This window comes from Tripterygium wilfordii, chromosome 11 (assembly GCF_013401445.1).
Source record: "Tripterygium wilfordii isolate XIE 37 chromosome 11, ASM1340144v1, whole genome shotgun sequence".
Taxonomy (NCBI): domain Eukaryota; kingdom Viridiplantae; phylum Streptophyta; class Magnoliopsida; order Celastrales; family Celastraceae; genus Tripterygium; species Tripterygium wilfordii.
Genome location: NC_052242.1, coordinates 12,614,520 through 12,633,420, shown reverse-complemented (window position 1 = coordinate 12,633,420; position 18,901 = coordinate 12,614,520). Strand labels below are relative to the sequence as shown.

At 37.8% G+C, this 18,901-nt stretch overlaps 5 protein-coding genes across 5 annotated transcripts; 2 read left to right on the top strand and 3 right to left on the bottom strand.

Annotated features, from left to right (window-relative positions):
• The first annotated feature begins 1,220 nt into the window (after positions 1 to 1,220).
• On the top strand, positions 1,221 to 3,861 carry LOC120008820 (probable transcription factor KAN4). Its single transcript, XM_038859184.1, has 6 exons — positions 1,221 to 1,668; positions 1,783 to 1,859; positions 2,115 to 2,151; positions 2,499 to 2,661; positions 3,408 to 3,492; positions 3,593 to 3,861. The coding sequence occupies exons 1-6, from the start codon at positions 1,221 to 1,223 to the stop codon at positions 3,770 to 3,772; spliced, it is 990 nt and encodes a 329-aa protein (XP_038715112.1). The 3' UTR covers positions 3,773 to 3,861.
• Positions 3,862 to 4,993: 1,132 nt separating this feature from the next.
• Positions 4,994 to 8,998, top strand: LOC120008902 (transmembrane protein 147). The gene is made up of 7 exons (XM_038859276.1): positions 4,994 to 5,132; positions 5,885 to 5,954; positions 6,118 to 6,177; positions 6,721 to 6,835; positions 7,476 to 7,591; positions 7,791 to 7,915; positions 8,581 to 8,998. Exons 1-7 carry the CDS (start codon positions 5,056 to 5,058, stop codon positions 8,702 to 8,704), a joined length of 687 nt encoding a protein of 228 aa, XP_038715204.1. The 5' UTR covers positions 4,994 to 5,055; the 3' UTR covers positions 8,705 to 8,998.
• Positions 8,999 to 9,086: 88 nt separating this feature from the next.
• Positions 9,087 to 9,830, bottom strand: LOC120008903. The gene is made up of 2 exons (XM_038859277.1): positions 9,651 to 9,830; positions 9,087 to 9,557 (listed from the first exon to the last, which is right to left on the bottom strand). The coding sequence occupies exons 1-2, from the start codon at positions 9,813 to 9,815 to the stop codon at positions 9,156 to 9,158; spliced, it is 567 nt and encodes a 188-aa protein (XP_038715205.1). The 5' UTR covers positions 9,816 to 9,830; the 3' UTR covers positions 9,087 to 9,155.
• Positions 9,831 to 10,175: 345 nt separating this feature from the next.
• On the bottom strand, positions 10,176 to 12,835 carry LOC120008551 (B3 domain-containing protein REM16-like). The gene is made up of 4 exons (XM_038858925.1): positions 12,625 to 12,835; positions 11,391 to 12,012; positions 10,924 to 11,102; positions 10,176 to 10,706 (listed from the first exon to the last, which is right to left on the bottom strand). The coding sequence occupies exons 1-4, from the start codon at positions 12,742 to 12,744 to the stop codon at positions 10,413 to 10,415; spliced, it is 1,215 nt and encodes a 404-aa protein (XP_038714853.1). The 5' UTR covers positions 12,745 to 12,835; the 3' UTR covers positions 10,176 to 10,412.
• A 1,864-nt stretch (positions 12,836 to 14,699) lies between these two features.
• LOC120008972 lies at positions 14,700 to 18,465 on the bottom strand. Its single transcript, XM_038859383.1, has 2 exons — positions 17,901 to 18,465; positions 14,700 to 17,799 (listed from the first exon to the last, which is right to left on the bottom strand). Exon 2 carries the CDS (start codon positions 17,655 to 17,657, stop codon positions 14,817 to 14,819), a length of 2,841 nt encoding a protein of 946 aa, XP_038715311.1. The 5' UTR covers positions 17,658 to 17,799; positions 17,901 to 18,465; the 3' UTR covers positions 14,700 to 14,816.
• Positions 18,466 to 18,901: the final 436 nt, after the last annotated feature.

The window sequence follows — 18,901 nt, the reverse complement described above, 5'->3', positions numbered from 1 at the left end:
GGGTCTGAGTCCCTGGTGTCGCCGGACACCCCAGCCAATCTGACAATGACGTACATGCAAAATAGGAATATAATCTTACGCGCCGGACTATAAACAACTTGGTAACTTGACAAGATTTGGCATTATTGTTATTATATATATGAAAATTCTTAGGTTTGAGATCCCGTATTCCATTTAAAGTACGGGATTCATTTAACATCATTCATTTAGTGTAAGTGCAATCTTCACACGTGATGAGAAAAACCCGTGTGTGAATGGTGTTAGATGGATATTTAAAGTGCAGGATCCCACACTTGAGTCTTCATCTATATACGTATATATGTTTTTAAGAGTTTTTGAAATGATATTGGTCAATAATTTACTATAACATGAAATGTATGATGAACACTATTTCACCTATTTTTTGAACTTAAAAAATACATATTTCAATGGAGGTTTTTCAGACGGCAAAACATCTCTACGACATTTATTCAATGACATTTATATGAAATAGTCCCCGTTAATCAACTGCATTCTGGTCGTGTTAATTACATGAATATTAATAATCCACTTGACATGCCACGTCTGCATGGGGAGAGGTCAATAAATGCAAGCATAATTTAACGAGCCAGTCAAAAGAAGGAGAAAAAAAAGAGTAATAAAGGGAATTAATCTCGATTTCCAGGCAATGCCTGGACTAGACACCCCTCTCCACCCACCCATTGTAATCCCATGAACCTCCTTTTAATTTCATTCCCTCAAAATACTATCTCAAGATAGAGCAAACTGGACCACACACGCACTTTCTCTCTTCTGAATGGTTTCTGCATCCTTAAATACACAACTTTTTCCCTTTTGATCACGACCTTTTCCCTTCCAACTCCCAAAGAAAAACTTGTTCCTTTCTCTTTTCCTAGACATTTCTTTTAATCTGACTAGCTGCCTCTCTCTCTCTCTCTCTCTCTGCAATTCCCTTCATATTTATATTTGATTGATCTTTCTATCAACCCTAGAGTGATCCTACTACAAAAGCCTAGTGTATTTTTTCTTACTTTTTATCAAAACCCAAGCAAATTAATCATAGGGCACTCATGATATAATCACACTGATCAGTTTCCTTTTCATTCCTTCAAGCTCTCCTTTCAAAGTTTTCTTTCTATTTCTCCAACTCCCTTATTTACTCTCACTTAGATCTCGATCATCAGCACTTGATGTTCTCAAGGCGCAAAACAACCACCATAATGACAACTACTCCTCCATCATTTCCTTTCCCTGATCTTTCCTTACAGATCAGCCCTCCCTCACTTCATCAAGATTATGAAGCCATGGAAACAGGATACGACATCGACATCAGTTTAAAAAGAAAGGCTGGTCAGACTAGTGATCATGGGAGCTCAACTACTACTGAGTCTGCTAGCAGTGGGAGTGACATCAGCCATGAAAATGGGTTTGGTCCTAAAGAATTACCCAAGTTGAGCTTAGGGTTTGAACTGCCTGCAAGATCAAGAAATCTCATGAGTCAGCACCACAGACCTCAAATCTACGGTCGTGATCAGTTCAAGAGAAGTAGTAATGGGAGAATGATTAACGGAGTGATGAAGAGAAGTGTTAGGGCTCCAAGGATGAGATGGACTACAACTCTACACGCTCATTTTGTTCATGCCGTTCAGCTCCTTGGCGGTCATGAAAGTAAGTAGTATATTACACAACAATATCAACCCAAAGGGGCCCAAACCATAGCATTTCTTTAAATTTATGTTTTTATTTAAGCTAAAATATGTTAGTTTTGAAAATGGTCTTCAGGAGCTACGCCAAAATCTGTATTAGAGTTGATGAATGTCAAGGATCTAACCCTGGCTCACGTGAAGAGTCACTTACAGGTGGGGTGCACTACTCTGGTCAACTTTAATATTGATGTTTTTTTTCATGATTTCCATTGTTTTTTTGGGATGAATATATATATATGTGTATGTATGTATGTATATATTATATATGTTGGTACGTAGTGGGGGATGGACTATGGAGGATGACAAGGGGATTAGGACAAAAGGGCATCTACAGAGAGTAATCTTGACAATGTGGACTTTTTTTTTCTCCCTCTTCTCATAATGTTCTACGGCGTGTTGTTCATGCAGATGTACAGAACAGTGAAGAGCACTGACAAAGGATCAGGTAATTGGATTCTCCATTAACTCAAAGGTTAAAAAGAAATTCTCATGAACAAGGCTACTTCAGTGAATGAGATCGGAAATATGCATTGAATCTCTGATTTTTAAGTTACACACCTACAACTCTGCCATTGAGAGATGTGTTCGCATGTTCTCCATTAATTTAAAACTATTAAAAAAATTTCTCATATTCTGTTTGTTTGAAAAACTCAATTATTCACACACACCTCAAACAAAATGGTGGAGATTTTGGACTCTAGTCACTGCTGGTGCATATATGATCAATTATTTGACCAATGTGTCTGATAAGCAATAGCAATGGCTATATATATCTGTGATGAAATGTTACAGGTCAAGGACAGGCAGATATAGGTTTGAACCAAAGAGCTTCAGGGCGTATTAATGCTCATGATGATGATGTGGATGGATTAGCTTCTGGAACAGCTGACCATAACAACTCATCTTATGCTCCTCTCAACCCATCACAAACAAACCTTACAAAGCCCATCCAGATGTGAGCATCTACATGTTCTTTTGTCACAGCTGGTTTGCTTATTATATATATATATATATATATTGAAACGGAAAAAACATTTATACAATCAACATGCACGCAAATACACAAGAGCTACTTAGCTTGCCTTGGTTGTGGATATAAACATAGATCTCAATGCGAGCCTAGCTAGCTAGGGTTTTTTGGTCCAACATTTAGACATGTGTGTGTGTTAGTGTGTGTATATATATATGTCTAACATTATCTCATTGGTGTGATATATTGAGAAAGTTCTTGATCCCAATGTACCACAAAAGTCAAGGTTTGGTTCAAATCTCTATAATGTCATTTAAACTCAATTAATGGTACTTTAATTTGTGTGCAACAACTTACTCTCCTAGCTCAAAGGACATGTCTTTAATGGATGGAATGATAGATCGATCGATCGATCCAGTAATTAATGTCTCATTTTGGCCTGATTAATCTCTCATATGTATGTCGCTCCGTTTCAGATTGCAACACACACACACACATATATATATATATGCCATAGCATTAATTGATGGAGTGGCCATGGATGATTTTTGATCCAGTTTGTGAGTTTTTATGAGTATATGCATATTGAAATAATCTGGGTTCTCATTTGTCACGCATCCAGCTGTGCATGGTTTTAATATATGATTTAAGTACTATATGTATTTCCATCTGGGTTTGAACATTCGTTAATGTTTTAATATTCATACACCTTGGTATCTTATGATTTGCAGACATTCTTGGTCATTGTCAACACAGACAAATAATGACAATACTTCAAGTCTTGATCAGAATGCTTTGACGTATTCTCAATTTAAGGTAAATTAAGCCAAGATTTAACATTACTCTCAAATTTAAATGTATATGTTTTGGTCTATTCTTGCTATTAATTAGTTATTTTTCTATTTATTTTTTAAAGGAGGAGGGGGAGAAGGCAGAAGAAGAACTCCAAGTGTCTCATAGTGTGAAGGAGAGATTGGATTCTACTTCTTTGGCAGCTTCAGAAATGTTTCTCAATTTAGAGTTCACCCTCGGAAGGCCAAGCTGGAAAATGGACTATGTTGAATCTTCAAACGAGTTGACCCTTCTAGACTGTTAAATTTAACTATAAAACACACATTAATTTATATGATGATGCTGCATGTCCTTTTCTTTCTTTCATTTTCTTTGGTACGTGGAGAAAAATCTAATCTTCATTCTTATAACCATAGAAATTTCATTGAAATTATTTTGTCTTCAATGAGGATTAATAGAGTGAAAAGATGGTCATTGAATCAAATTATATATACCATGTTTTTATCGAATCTTCATGCTATATATACACACACACACTTAACTAGTTACAAGTTTCTTTCTTAAAAAGAAGAAGAAAAAAAAGAGAGTGTAATTGTCAAAACACCAAACGAATAATTGTTGACTTGTTGAATGTGATGATACTCCATAGTACACTGTTGCACACATCTCACATCCCCTACATGTGAAAGTTTGGCGCAGAATATGAGTGAGGCCAAACTCATTAACTTACAACAACGTAGATCTGTGGATCTGGTGGTACAGGTAGATGAGAAGACTCCAACCTAGTAAAAGTCCCCCATAGAGTGCAATCGTCGAATATAAGTGAGGTCAAATTTTCTAACTAATAACAACCAGTTATTACTAGTTAAGAAGTTTGAGCTCTATTATATTCTACAATAAGTTCTCACATATAAATAATGCAGAATGGTAGCATACACATACGTAGCATTACCAACCTTATCCTATTCTTACCATGGTGACTTCCATCTCTGGGTAATGGACATTGTCATTGTGTATATATCTCGAATGGCCACCAAGTGATCCAAGTGTACTAACTTACTAAGCTTCATTTGCCTTTGTATGTCCAAAATGTTGGAAATTTTAAACTATATATGTTTTTTGTTGGCAATGAGAGTGTATATCAACCATCAAGACCTAATTTTGTTAAATGTACTTTCTTTTTCCTCTTCTTAAATTGGGCTTTTTGGAAAAATTGCATTGAAATTGACAGAATTAGCATATCATGAGGATATAGCAATTAAGCAAAAGGATTAACTGAATAATAAAATTCAAGAAATCAAATCAAAAGGCAAAAATTTGACTAATCTCAAGTTACACAATACACAAGTAGAGGATGCGGATGGGCCACATATGATCCAATAGTCTGGAGACCCAATAAATTGGGCCTAACTATCTAGACACTTACCAGTTAGCACTATTGTGATTCCGTGAAGTGGGTCTGCCGTGCTGAGTAAATGGGCCTAAGCATGTGGGCTTTAAAGAGCCCATCATCAGCATACATCATCGGCAAACTGCGAGCAAGTGAAAATCTGGAGCTTGCGTGGTGGGGAAAGAGAGAATTGAAGGATGACTGTGTTCCACTTCTTCAACTGTGCGATTCTCACCTTCGGCCCTCACGCCGTCTACTACTCCGCCACACCCTTGTATGTCTACGCCTTCCTTTACTTGATTTCTTTATAGTTGTAGATCTGTCATCATTTCAAAGCTTGCTCCATATCTCTCATCGGTTTCGATCTCTTCGCTCATCGATTCATAGATACGACTCTATTTATATTTTGTTCACTATACACTGCGAGCTAATTTTTGTTCATTTAGTGAGAGCATGTCTTATGCTTGTAAGAATTAGGCATTTGCTATATGTAATTTTATGGGAACTAGACAAGTTATTAGATATTGTTGATTTTAATTCCTTAGTTCCTGAAGTTGTTCTCCATCAAAGATCTTAAATTTTTTGACTAATCTGTTTTCCTTTTTTCTTGTGTTTCGGTATGTGGTGAATGATAAATGAAGTGAAGGAAATGGAAGATGTTCCTTGTTTGAGAAACTCTCTTTAAGATACGTGGTAAAAGGATTTATTAGTCACTTGATATTAGGGTTTTGTAAAGGCTTAGTCTTGTTGAATGTTGATCTGGTTTGGTTTCTTACTGAAGAGTACCTGTTTCTTTTTGAGTGGAAATGAAGAAATGATATTTTGTTAGTATGCCTCTGGTTAATTTATTATCATTTCATGCCTGACTATGCACCACTAAAATTGAGTTGAATTATAGTGCGAACATTGAATGTCGGATTTCCTACTAAGAATTTTAGGTTCTAATAGTGTGGACGTTTTGTTGTGCGATTTATCTGCCCTGTCAATATGCAAATTGAATTGTCTCTGATACATATGTATATACAGATCCGAGTATGATACACTTGGGACGTGCATTAAAGCTGCTCTTGTTTACCTTGGGACAGCTTTGGTAAAGGTTGGTTCTTTATTTCTTATGTGCATTCTATCTCATACTTTGGGGCGGGCATTACATCTTCCGTCTGATGAGGATGGTGTATTATCTTTCCCTTTTTGTCTATGGATTTCACTTGTCTTTATCCAACCGCATCATAATAAAGTATTCTTACATTTGTTTGCAGCTAGTTTGCCTGGCAACCTTTCTTAAGGTCTCTGAGAATGAGAGCTTTGATCCTTATCAGGTATCTCCGATCTTTTGACTCTTACAAAGCTTGATTATAAACAATGAAAGTTGGAGAATTGTTAATAGTTTCTCTATCACTTTAATAAAGATTGTTGAGTAATGTGCAACTCTTTTCCTGCTGTACCCTAGTACCACCAATGTCTTTCTTGCCCCCCCCCCCTCCGGTATTTGTGTCAGCAGATACATCGCTGGACTATTTATATTGATCTTATCGTTTCCTCTACTTCCCGATCAGGATATCTTTCTGCAGTTTACCTGGATATTATCTTTAATTCTCTTGCCAATCTCATTGGATGATGTTAGCTAGATGAAAGTTGCAGCATGTTTTAATTATGTCATTTGTGTTTAGGTAAAACGATTATGACAACGGTTGATCACAGTTCACAGGGAATGGATGCGATGTTGCATTAATAGTACATTGTTGGCACCAAGACTTAATTAGTCTGCTCTAAGCTAGTTATATTTGCTTTTGAGTTTGGCTAGTTTTATGTGATAGCTGATTAATTTGATAGTTACCAATTGCTGATGCCTGTTTTTTCAGGAATTATTGAAAGCTTTGATTGGTTTTGTCGATGTTGCTGGGCTTTACTTTGCTTTAACACAGTTGACTCACAGGAACATATCCCAAAATCATAAATTTCAAGCGGTTGGACTTGGTGAGGCTTGAATACATTTTCCTCATGTTACTTTAATATGGATAAATTTCTCTCAATCTCTATCTCTGAAATCCGAAAAAAAAAAAAAAAATTGTAATGATCAGGGGAAAAAACCATTCTTTTATGGATATTTGTCTCTAAAGTTTTTAGTGGAAAATTAAGGTTTAGGTTGGAGATTTTGAATTTCTTCTAATTTGGGTGATGATAAAGTTGCAATCGTTTATAAAATCTTCCCAGATGGAAGAAAGTTGGAAGGAAATGAGGCTCATCGCTTGGTGGGGCAGGGGTCATTTGCTTTAGTTTCTTTGCTTCTATGTATTCGGAGCGTTGTTCATGGGAACTTTCTGGTTGCTGCTTTCTGCCATTGAGTTTCTGTTTGCTAGGCTATCGAATTGACTGAACCTCTTGCCAAGTTACAGACCTTGTCCCAACACATGGAATATCATCACCTATGCATTTTGGGGAAAATGTGTAGTTACTGTAGTAAATATGTATTCATATTTGTAGCTTTGTTCTTTATACACAAGCCATGTAAACAATGGGACGTGCTGCTTGTTTTATGGCTTTCGTTTTCTTTGGCCTTGCTACTCTTTTGTAGTCTTCAGCAGCACCGTGATGCAATACTTTTTCGTTTTAACAGGGTGGGCTTTCGCTGATTCTGTTCTGCATAGACTGGCACCATTGTGGGTGGGTGCCAGAGGACTAGAATTCACTTGGGATTACATTCTGCAAGGCCTCGAAGCAAATGCAAACCTTGTATGTTTACTTTTTCCTGCATTCCGTCACTATTTTTCCCTGGACAAGATTCTATTTTTGAAATAGCATATTTTGGATGCATAATTTACATTTATGAGTTTTAAAATTCGTACAACCGTTATTTTTTGGTGAGATGATCGATAATTTGTTTGTTTAAATTCTTTGATGATTGATTTTGTACCGTTGTTGTTATTGTCAGGTGCTGAGTATATCACTTGCTGCTTTGGGATCTTTAATGTGGCTTCGCAAAAATAAACCCAAGACTTTGATCCCCATAATATACTTATGTGCAGGGATTGTGGCAACAATGCCATCCATCACAAGGTATGATCCTCAACTTTCCTTGTTACTGCCATCATGCAAAAGCTTGTGTGCCAAATCACTTCCGGGCTTTCTATAATAATACTTATTTGCAGTAGCCTCACTTCTGGCCAAGACTTTCAATATGTTTTTTTAATAATTTTCTGGATAATCATTTGGTTTGTACAACTAAACTTGTTTTATATTCTTTCTAATTAAAAGCAAACTGCAAATAAAAGACATGACTTCAATTAAAACATGGATAAAACTCTTTTTTTTTTTGTTTTATTGATAATCATTTGCTTTTACTTAGAATATTGTTCTCAACGAAAAATTGAAAAAATGATAACTGCTTTGTCAATCTTATCTTGATCTCATTTGAGGGAAAATAGAAATAAAAAGGATGAAGTAGGCCTCCTTCATCCGTTTTTGTTTTCACGAAAAGGTGAAAACAGAAGACCCCAGATCACAGCACCATTTACTTCTTTCCTTTGCCTATGTCACCAGTATTTTGTTGCAGTTTTCATAAAATCATCATGGGTTCGTTACTTTATGAAATTTGACATACCCAAAGACAGTGGCAACTATACATTCAAGAATCCCAGTCCAATGATTTTTGTTTTCTAAAGTTTGTTAAGATTCTGATGGTTATATGTAAATGATGTACATGCTAAATTATGCTTTTGCAGCTATCTGAGGCGAGGCTTGGGGTGGCACCTTCCAAAGGTGGTAGGCTTTGAACTGTTCACTTCCTTGGTGATGGCGTTTATTAGTTGGCAACTTTTTGCTGCATGTCAGAGACCTTCTGCCTGAGAAAAGACGCGTTAGTGCAAATGCCAGACAAATGACTGAAGGAAGCTTGCGAAGTCCCTAGAGCTTTGTGATCTGTTTCATACCAATTTTAGTTTCCATTGTTTTGTTTTTCTCTTTCTTCTAATTTAAATCTTAGGTTCCATTGACTATAGAAATAGAAAATGTCTTAACTTTTGTCCAAGGCTCCCAGACAATCACAAACCTTGACGGTTTATACCGGGTGATGCAACTCAAGAAATATTGTTGTCTTCATAGAGAATTTGAAAGGAGTTTCAATGGATATGGTTATGTCGAGCTGGCGAGGATCGTGGTGCTTAACAAGGATTTTGATTACTTTTTGTCCTTTTTGATACTTCATTGTCATCTATTAAAATCTTAAAAGAATAACAACAGGCTTGATTATTCAGCCAAAAACAGTTCGATTCTACATTACATGAGAATGTTAAACAAGTCACTGAGATTCCTCGACTGATGCTTCAATCCTGAGAAGCACAAATCCAACAGCAACCCCAATAAGAGTCAACCCATTGAGTATAGCAGCAATCTGGAATATCTCATCCACCTTGCTACATGTGGCAGAGAGTGCACCACCACCACCTCTTCTTTTTCCCCCAGATTTTGCCCTCAAAGAGTTCACAACAGTGGCAAAGCACTGTTCAGTAGTCACTGGAAGCCCTAAAGAGAGAACACTGTTGTGGGCTTTAAGACCTCCATAGGAGTTCAATCCTACTATTTGCCTAACCTTGTTAACCCTCCTCTGGGTCTTGCTGCTTGAGCTCATCAATGCACTGTTGACCCTTGCAGGGGTGAGGACTGCTGTTGCTGTTGCCATGTTTAGAGAGTATTGCACAACCTAGAAAAACCAAGAAATGTACAACAGAAGAATTCAAATAGTTAAAGCATAATTTGATAATTTTGGAGTGAAGTAGAGCTGTAAATGAATCACCTGTGTTTTCTCTATTGAGGCCTGGCAAAGAAGAGGAGCTGTGCAGGGAAGGAAGAATTGGAAAGAGTACCTTTTGTACTGGGATTGGGTTGGGATAAGGTGAGTGGTGATATGGTTGGTTTGTAGACAATTAGGATCAGAGACATTGAAGAAAGTTAGGGCCATAAAGAGAGCACCCTGCTTAAGTGGACATCAATCGAGTGGTCAGTATTGCTGGAGAAAATGAGCATTTATTTATTTCTAAAAATGCATCCTTCCTATGGTTTTTTTTGCTCTCTGAGCTTGGTATGTTTGTTCAAAAATGGGGGTAACCTCTTCGAAGCAATGTTTACAATTCAAAATTCAGGTTCTTCCAAATGGTTCTTTTCTGGCTTTTCTGGCCTTCAGCTATTCTCTGTTTCAAGCAACAAGGCAATATCTTAACCGAGGTCCGACCTGTTTAAACTGAAAAGCCATGTCTAAGCATATATTGTTTCCAAACCAGAAAATGGTAAATCTGCAAGTGAAGAAAGAGCAATTTGGGAATGTAAAGAGTGAGCCAATACAGGCAACAAAGCATATTTAACATATTAAAAACCGGTAGTACAAAACAGCCCAAGGGCAGTTCAGATTTACAAAACATGGGATGTTGTTTCACTTTTGTCCAGGAAAAGTCATCAGCCTCAAATATTTACATGCTTGGCTGACACCAAAAGACTAGATACCAAAAGAGTCCATGGATTTGTGTGCTCTCTGGGGCAAGTTTCTCTTCTCTGAAGATCTTCAAAGACTTGCCACCTTAACAGGAGTCAAGGGCTGGACTTCCGGCACAACACGAAAGATTTTGACATCCAGAACAACACAATTATTCAAAGGGCTGCTGGGTTCAAACACACATACATCAAATTCGTCTAATTTGTTATCAAGAGCGAAGTTCTTCCATCCAGTCGACAGCCCTCCATGGCCTCTACTGTAGACGTATCTGAATGTGACCTGCCATGTATCCTCGTTTACCCTTAAGATCAAGTCTTGATTCTTCAGTGACAAATGCTTGTTCATCCACCAAGATGGAATTCCCTGAACAAAACATCACTTCAAAGGATGAAATTTATTCAATCGTAATGGTGTGCAGCAATTGAAACTCGACAAGAACACTAAACACCGTATATGTAAAGCATCCCCTTGAAAAAACTCAAGCAAGATTTTTAAATTCAGAAGAAACAAAATCAGAGAAGCAACAATACAAAATGCACAAGGGTAATACAACAGTACTAAGTAAATAAAATTAATTTACCAAGTAATGTTTCCTGTATATACTTGTCTGCTTCATAACAGATAGAAAACCTTGTGGTGTTAACTCTGCGTCTGCCAACCGCAAAGCTTTCCTCTTCTCTTCTTCTGTTACAGGCCTTCTATTTGACTGATATTGCTGGTGATAACTTGCCTTCTTACGGATGGATGCATATGTAGGGACTAAAATCAATCAAATGAACCAGGAAACAAGCAAATCGTAATTACAAAATTGCATAATACAAGAACCTACACAAATTAAACAAACCAAATGAGAGGAGATTTTTAAGCAAACAAATCGAACTTGACAATGCAGACCATGAAAACCCAGGGATGAAGAACAATTTTCTTAGGGGAGTTAAATTGTACAGAAATGGTGAATTCATAAGGCCCTTCTTAGGTGAAGAAAGCGTTACAAATCATAACAGCAATGGATCGTTTTACGAGTAACTTGGGTTATAATCAACTGACCTGCAGGTTTTTCATCAGTGTCCTCGCCAATAGAGTTATGCGGTGAAGAGCCGCCACCAATACTAACCTGTTCATTGGAACTTTCAGGAATTTTCCTTTTTGTTCGGCTTTTCTTCAATAATCCATTATTGGTAGCTTGGAACACTAAAGGTCGTCCTACTGGTATTGTATCAGAAGCTTGGGGCCCAGATTGTCCTGACGGTCTTTCATCACCATCTTCAAATATGAGTTTCCGCTTTAGAGAGTCTCTAACAGCATCCTGCGGCAAGGGAGGAACAATTTCCGAAGAACTTCCACCTCTAATTTGACTTTGTTTCTGGCATCCACTATCATGTTTATGTCGCATACAGTTTCTGACAAAATATGAACTTGCCTTCTCGCACAAGCTCCTCCCATCAAACATTAAAACATCAAAACATGAATCCCCATTGTACTTGAAGATCAAGACATCATTCTCCTCCAAAACATGGTCTCTTACAAAATCTTTCCAACCATGACTGAGGAATGTTATGTTATTGTTTGTTGTTAGTCCAACATTCCATGTGATGCCACTAGGTCCTTTAAGATTCACTGTTTCAGGCAACTTACTCTTCAAATTTCTAGTAAATGGTTCAGGGATCGCCTACAATTTTGTACAGACATAGGTATTCAAAGCGTTGAAGTGAGATTGAGATTGAGAGAAACAGAAAGATCAGGCAAAAAAATGCATAATACTCAGAATATTCCTTCACTCAATCCAGAAAAATTTTAATCAATCGTTACAGGATATGAAGCAGAAATTCTCTCAAATGGGCTACAAGTATATTTAGGTTGGCATTGTTGATTTTCTCATTTTTATCAGCTTCTGACTAATCTTGGCCAATTTTTCATTATTTTTCTCAAGAAAAATAAGCATAAAAAATACTAAATCCCAACCTAACCTTAAATAATCCACCTCAGAGGTTTCAAACACTAAATCCCAACCTAATTTCCAAGCATCGGCATTAAACCCTAGAGCTAAACCACACACAGGCTAGAAAAAGTCTGCCTTTTCCTTTCCTTTCTATGACTGGAAGTGTTAACCTTTGAAATTAAGCTACCAACCACATTGCAAAGTACAAAAAACCTACAGATCTGGGGGAAAATGTATATAGCTCGGCAAAGCACGGGATCAACCACTTCAAATGTGTATATGCACTCTCTAGAATTGACAGCAGGAAGATGAACAAAAACCTAACTGGTAAAGGAGACTTACAAGGCACTGATCAAAACCAGCACGAAGAAACTGAGAGAACTGATGACACTGAAAATGGGTCCAATACAGGTCCTCTATGCCACTCCTGCAATCTTTGCATGTCTCATGACTCTCATCCATTTCCACCAGCAGGTCGGGGAAAAAAAAGAAGCTTCTGGGTCATAAAAACAAAAGGGTTTCCAAAAAATGCATAAAAGAAATATAACAAGGATTCCGGAAGAATGTCGTAAATAGGACTGACCTTATAAGATGTATAAGTTAGTAGACAAATAATAATAAAATAATTCTTTTTGATCGGTTTACAAATCTAACAGTATTTTTTCATTTGAATTTATATATAAGGGTTCAGAATTTTCAATTTTTTTCATCTTGAATTTAATTTTTGTTTGAGATAAAGAAAAGAATATATATTATTGAACTTATAAATCCGATCAAAATTCATTCATATTTAAAAGAAAAAAAATATTATAGTGCCTTTACAACCACTACAACGGGATACCCCAACCACTACTGTTTAACCCACTACTTTCGATTACCAAGGTTGTTAAAATATATGATTTGTAGATTTGTGTTGATTCTTTGTCAAGATATTCTGTAATTTTTTGCAGTTTCAATTAGGGTGGTCCAATCTATTTATTAAAATAAAAAAAATTTATATATATATATATATGGATTAGATTCCACAATAATAAAATAATAAACAGAGTGAATGCCCTTGAATGAAACTGTAGAGCCACTAGAAGGATGTCACTAGATACAATGTATGAGATGGCAGACATACTAAATTACTAATGCAGTGTGAAATTGTGATCTGTGAACGTAACTAGTGAATAGAGTGGACTGGGGTAACAAGTCCCAAGGACCCCCAACCACAGTGCCACAGGGGCACACTTGGAACTAAAGGGTTCATTTCTTTCTGTTGTGGGGGCATTTGGCACCATAATAGTTTATGGTTGACTCCTCCTTGTTCCATCTTTTATCTTTGATCAAAATTTTAGACTTTGATCACTGGGTCGATTAAACTCTTGAACTTCATTTCAGAATTCAGATCAAACAAGCTCCTAAACTATTATGAAGAGTAGCCATTAACCCTGAGGCACATTGAAGGAAGGCTATATTGGTATGATGAGTCTTGCTTTGGGACAACCTTACAGAATCAACATTGCACAAGGAAATATCTTAATTGGTTAGTTCGAACTCCCAACCTCAAGTAATGTATATCTTAAGTCTGGAAAGATAACCAATTAAATTATCGTCAAGTGATTAATGACTTTTAATTTGTTAATACTTAAGACTCATATAAAATATGGAAGAGAATTTGCATATCAATGTTAGCCAAAATGTCATTTCAAGATTGTGTCATCGTAATAAAGTTATAAACTATCAATTATCTCTTTTGTCAAAAACAAAAAAAAGAAGAGCAACAAATCCCTTCATATGTTGCCATATAGAATCCTCTTAGGAATTCACACCCTTACATAACCAAACCCTTATACAACCAATTATATTATTTGTTTCGGGGTTCTGATTTTCGTAAATATATCAAATTATCCACCAATTATATCAAATTAAGGAAAATACCTCGTTTATTGTAAAGGGATGGGTTTATCCGTATAAAGAATGAGTTATCCACACATCTTTCCGATGTGGAATAATACTTCCACACGGGTTTGTTTCTCCCAAGCCCAATCCGTATTTGTATGTAAGTGAATGGTCATGGCCTGAAGAAAGATATTCATCAAGGAAAGAGTGGAACTAGCTAGGCTTAATCAAACCACATGATCAGGACCAAAACTGAATTCAGAGAGGCTTTCCCAAGCCCCAACGGCTTGTCTTTCAACAGCAAAACGTGAACATTTGAGAAAACTAGGTTCTGAGTAGAAAAACCAAACCCAAAAATTAAGAGAAAGCATGTACTTGTGTATAGCAAATAGTGGAAGCTGACTCAAAACCAACCCTATTCTATTGTTAGTACAAACTAACTCCTTGATCAGATGAATGATTTCTAACCAGACTCTACATGGAACCTGACATCAACAATCCAAAACACACACAGAGACTTATATAGGAAGAATAAACAAAACCCATTTGCTCAGATGGGGTAATAAGATCCCTTAAAAGAGCGGAAGGCGCATACCATAAGTAGACATTGATGCATCTTTTTAACATTTCAACAAAAAAGCTTCACCATCCTATGTTTCTGAATCTTCTGGGACTGTTGATAATTCATCCCCTAGAGCAAATGATGGATTAAGAAACTTAGCCACAAAAGCCCACATCTTATAAACATCGTCAAAGTTGGTGAGAAATCCAAGTGATGCTGTAACAACCTCAACACGAAAGAACGCATTTTTACCAACTTGAGTGATACTAGCCACAGGCATGCTCAGGGCTGCATCTTCATGATCGAATGCCTTGCTGTTCCGCTTCTGATTATCTACAATCCTTACATGACTGAGGATCCCAATTCCAAGGGATATACCATACCTCTCAGCTATTTTCTGAACCACTTCTGGGTACATCATTGGTCCTCCACTGCTCTCTCTCACATTAAAAGCTACAGAAGCACCTCTTTCATACTTGATTTTCGGGCCGTATATTTGTACAAGAGGAACTCCTGCACCTTCATCCGTACTGGGAAACTGCAGTTGAATTAGTGAGGTAACAAGCCAGTTGATCAAATATCGCAGTCTAACAGTGGTCTTGTTAAGGCCTAGCATGTTTATGTGATCAAGATGCCAGCAACTTATCTCCGGCTCCCTCCTTACCCAACCATGTTCATCATCATTGTCCCCATCGCTCATGTACTCATCATCAACAATGCTAATCAAACATTCTTCACCAAGCTCCAAGCCACTGGCATCTTCATGGTTATTGTTTCCGGTTGTGGAATATATAGTGCGACCCATGCTTAAAACTCGATCATCCACTTCCTCACTGAAAAATCTACCACCAGCAAGTCTACTGGTCTCTCTCTGCCCCAGTAGTCTAAACTCACCTTCTGTCTCTCTCCTTATTGCACTTTCTTTTGTCTGTTGTCTAATTTCTGAGGCTGAGGTACATGTTGGACTACCATGCCCAAACTTAGAAATCCGGCTATCAAGTCTGAACTCATTTATCTTAGAACTCGAGTTAGGATCAACCTTCGAGTTACTCGTGATTTCAGATTCTTCTTGAATTTCCCCAGCATGCTGCTTTGTGCGTTTTACATTATTCAAAGAAGAGTGGTCTATGTCGACAAACTGTTCTTCAGGGATTACTTTAGCACTATCAAGCTCCTGCGACATTGATAACACAGAGGCATCAAAAGACAAAACATGATGTTGTTCTGGTCTCTGATTCACTTTCTTGTCATCGTACAATGGATTAAATATTTTAGAAGTGAGTTTGGATGAAAATCGGCTGTTATCTTTATTGGTCGAGAACCATGATGATGGCAAAGGTGAGCTTGATTTCTCTTTGATCACCAGGGAGGTATTACCAGAGGTAAATGGGCTCTGACCAAGATCAATCCAATACGAATTGTCTGACGAATCATCCTCACTGAAAGTGGGACTTTTCATGACATCCCCAACTGAAAAGCTCTCAGCCTCTTCAAATATGGTGCTTGCCCCATCCTTGTCTGAGCTGTTATCTTGTTCCACCTCGGACTCAAAGATATCCCTGACCTGGCTGGGAGTGAATACGCCGGAAAATGCAGGCATCTGAGATCCACTATGCGTCTCAGGCACCGATGGCTCATTACCACCGATGGCACTATCTTGAATTCCAGCCAAAACATCAATACCATCGACTGAATCACTCAAATACTGGGGAAAAACAGGAAGGATCCTCACCATTCCAGACCCAGTATGCCCACTGCGATTTTGCAACACTGACATTACAGATTTCTTTATCAAAAGGCATCCAAACCCAGTTGGGTCAGACCCAAACACTCTGTAGAATGATGTGATAATAAAGTCTGGCCTGAACAGTGACAAACCAAGAGAGTCCATATCCTTGGGTCCTAAAGCCCCAGCATCAAGCAATACATGCCAGTTATTTTGCTGAGCAAGCGCCATCCACTGATAAGAATACTTGGCCCCAGTCACCCTAGACTGAACAGGAAACACAAACAGACCAGTTGATGAATCCTTCTTCCTCTTCTTCTTGTTCGAAATTTGCTTTCTCAGCTCCCTCGAGCAGAGTCTAAATGTAGGCCATTTGAACCATGCACTAGAAACCTTAGCACCCTTTTCTTTGGCACATTGACTCATCCAATTCACAGACTGACTCTCATGATCAAACATGGTCAACAATTGCTTGTTTGATTGAAAAGGGTAAGATTCAGCGAGCAATTTAAAAGCAGACCCTCTACTAACAGTAAATACCATTCCATATTCACTTTCAGGGATGTTCAAAAACTCCATAATCCTAGTCTTTATATCATGTTCTACAGTACCCTGCTCAGCACCTCCATAAAGAGCCTGATTGCTCACATTTGCAGTAATCTCTGACAAAGTAAATGCTGATGACTGCCAATTATACTGAGTCTGATGATATGAAAATAGTCCAAAGCCACAGTAATCAAGACATACCTTTGAATTAGACTCACAGAGATGCTCATACTCTTCCAACCTCAATTGATCAATCTTTTCAGAAGATTGAAACTTCGGGTACATTGTGAGGAACTTGGAGAACGCATCACGTAATTCAGGTACCGAGTCTCCACTGCTGAATGTCCGCTCCGCAGCCAAAGCAGTGGCTTGCAAGAACTCCCTCTGGGCATGGAGCCTAGCGAGAGATCGTGACCTGCCAATGGATTTTTCTTGATTCGACGATGGTTCAGGGTCTGTGTCTTGGGATTTTGCGAGAGACCCATCTTCAGATGCCGCTTCAAGTGCTTCTCTGAGCTTGTTCTCATGCAATTGACGAAGCATAGAGGGCTTTCGCTTGGCGTCCTCTGTCAACACAGAACGATTTCGCCTTTTGGTCTTCTTGTCCATGATTAAAGCTGCACAATGGGCAATTGGCTTCCATAGAGAAAGATGCATGAAGGCTTCTTCTCTTTTGCAACCAATTCCACTGATACCCAGAAAGCAAATACGATCACAAGCTCAATTTCAAATATGGAAACCAAAACGAGGTTTCCTTTGTTCTTTTCAAATACTGAAGCAGGGAACTTACTTTTGTGACCTGAAACATCGAAAGAGTAGAAACAAAGATTCTTTGGTAGAAGAAGAAGAATTGGTCATAAAGAAAAAACAAAGTTAAAACATATCTGATCAGAATCAAACCTTTAAGACGCGATCACAGAAATCGTTGCTTTAGCATCCTTTTAAATTCTCAATAATTTGTGGGTTCTCCTATTCAAATTCAACACCATGCCAGTCAAAACCCAGATGCTAAAAGAGCACAGAAGCTTAAAACCACAAAAGATAACCAAACCCAGATTCAAAGACATCCAACCAGAATAAGAATCAAACCCGGAATCCAAAAAAGGGAAAGAAGAAATCGACCCCAAAATTCAAAATGCATCAAAACGACTGGATATGGACAGGAGAGAGCAGTAACCACTGACTGAAGACGAAATAAATATACAGCACTAGTACACCAACAATGGAACGGCTCCAACTACCCCTCACTCCCTCAGTAGTTTCTCACCAGCCACTCGGCTCTTTGTTTCTCACTGAGCATATCGTTGCGGCAGCAGTGAGCAGTAGCCATAATAATAAAAACAGACACTTTTTGCAGCACGTCAATTCTTCATTTACCACTACAGTTAAGGCAAACTTGTCTGCATTAAATGCTCACTTTCTCTCCCTCTCCCACCATTATTACTCCTTCCCTGTTTGAATTCTTCCCGATTTGTCTCTCCAATTTTAAGTTTAGACTTTATAGAGTTAATACCAATGGCGAACCTTTCACTTTCTCTTTTTGATGGAGGCAACGTTCTACATTAAAAGTTTTGAGAATGTTTGGGGTAAAGTTGCGGCCTTTGTGCATTCCTAATCATGACCCAAATGGCAAATATGGTCATTGGCCCAAAGAGGAGCACTTGCAGGCAGGAATCTTTTTGACCCACTCGTCTTTACTTTACTTCAATCGCTGTGAATTATGATAGATTTTTTGATAACTGAAAAGGCATGCATGGCAGACGTTTTAACAATGAATTAAATCAAAACCTAACAATGTCCACAGACAAAATCATAAAGCCAACATACAATGAACTGAACTCGCGCTTGCATGTCATTGTCCATAAGTTGAAAAGAGTGGTCAAACTAGATGTCAAATTATG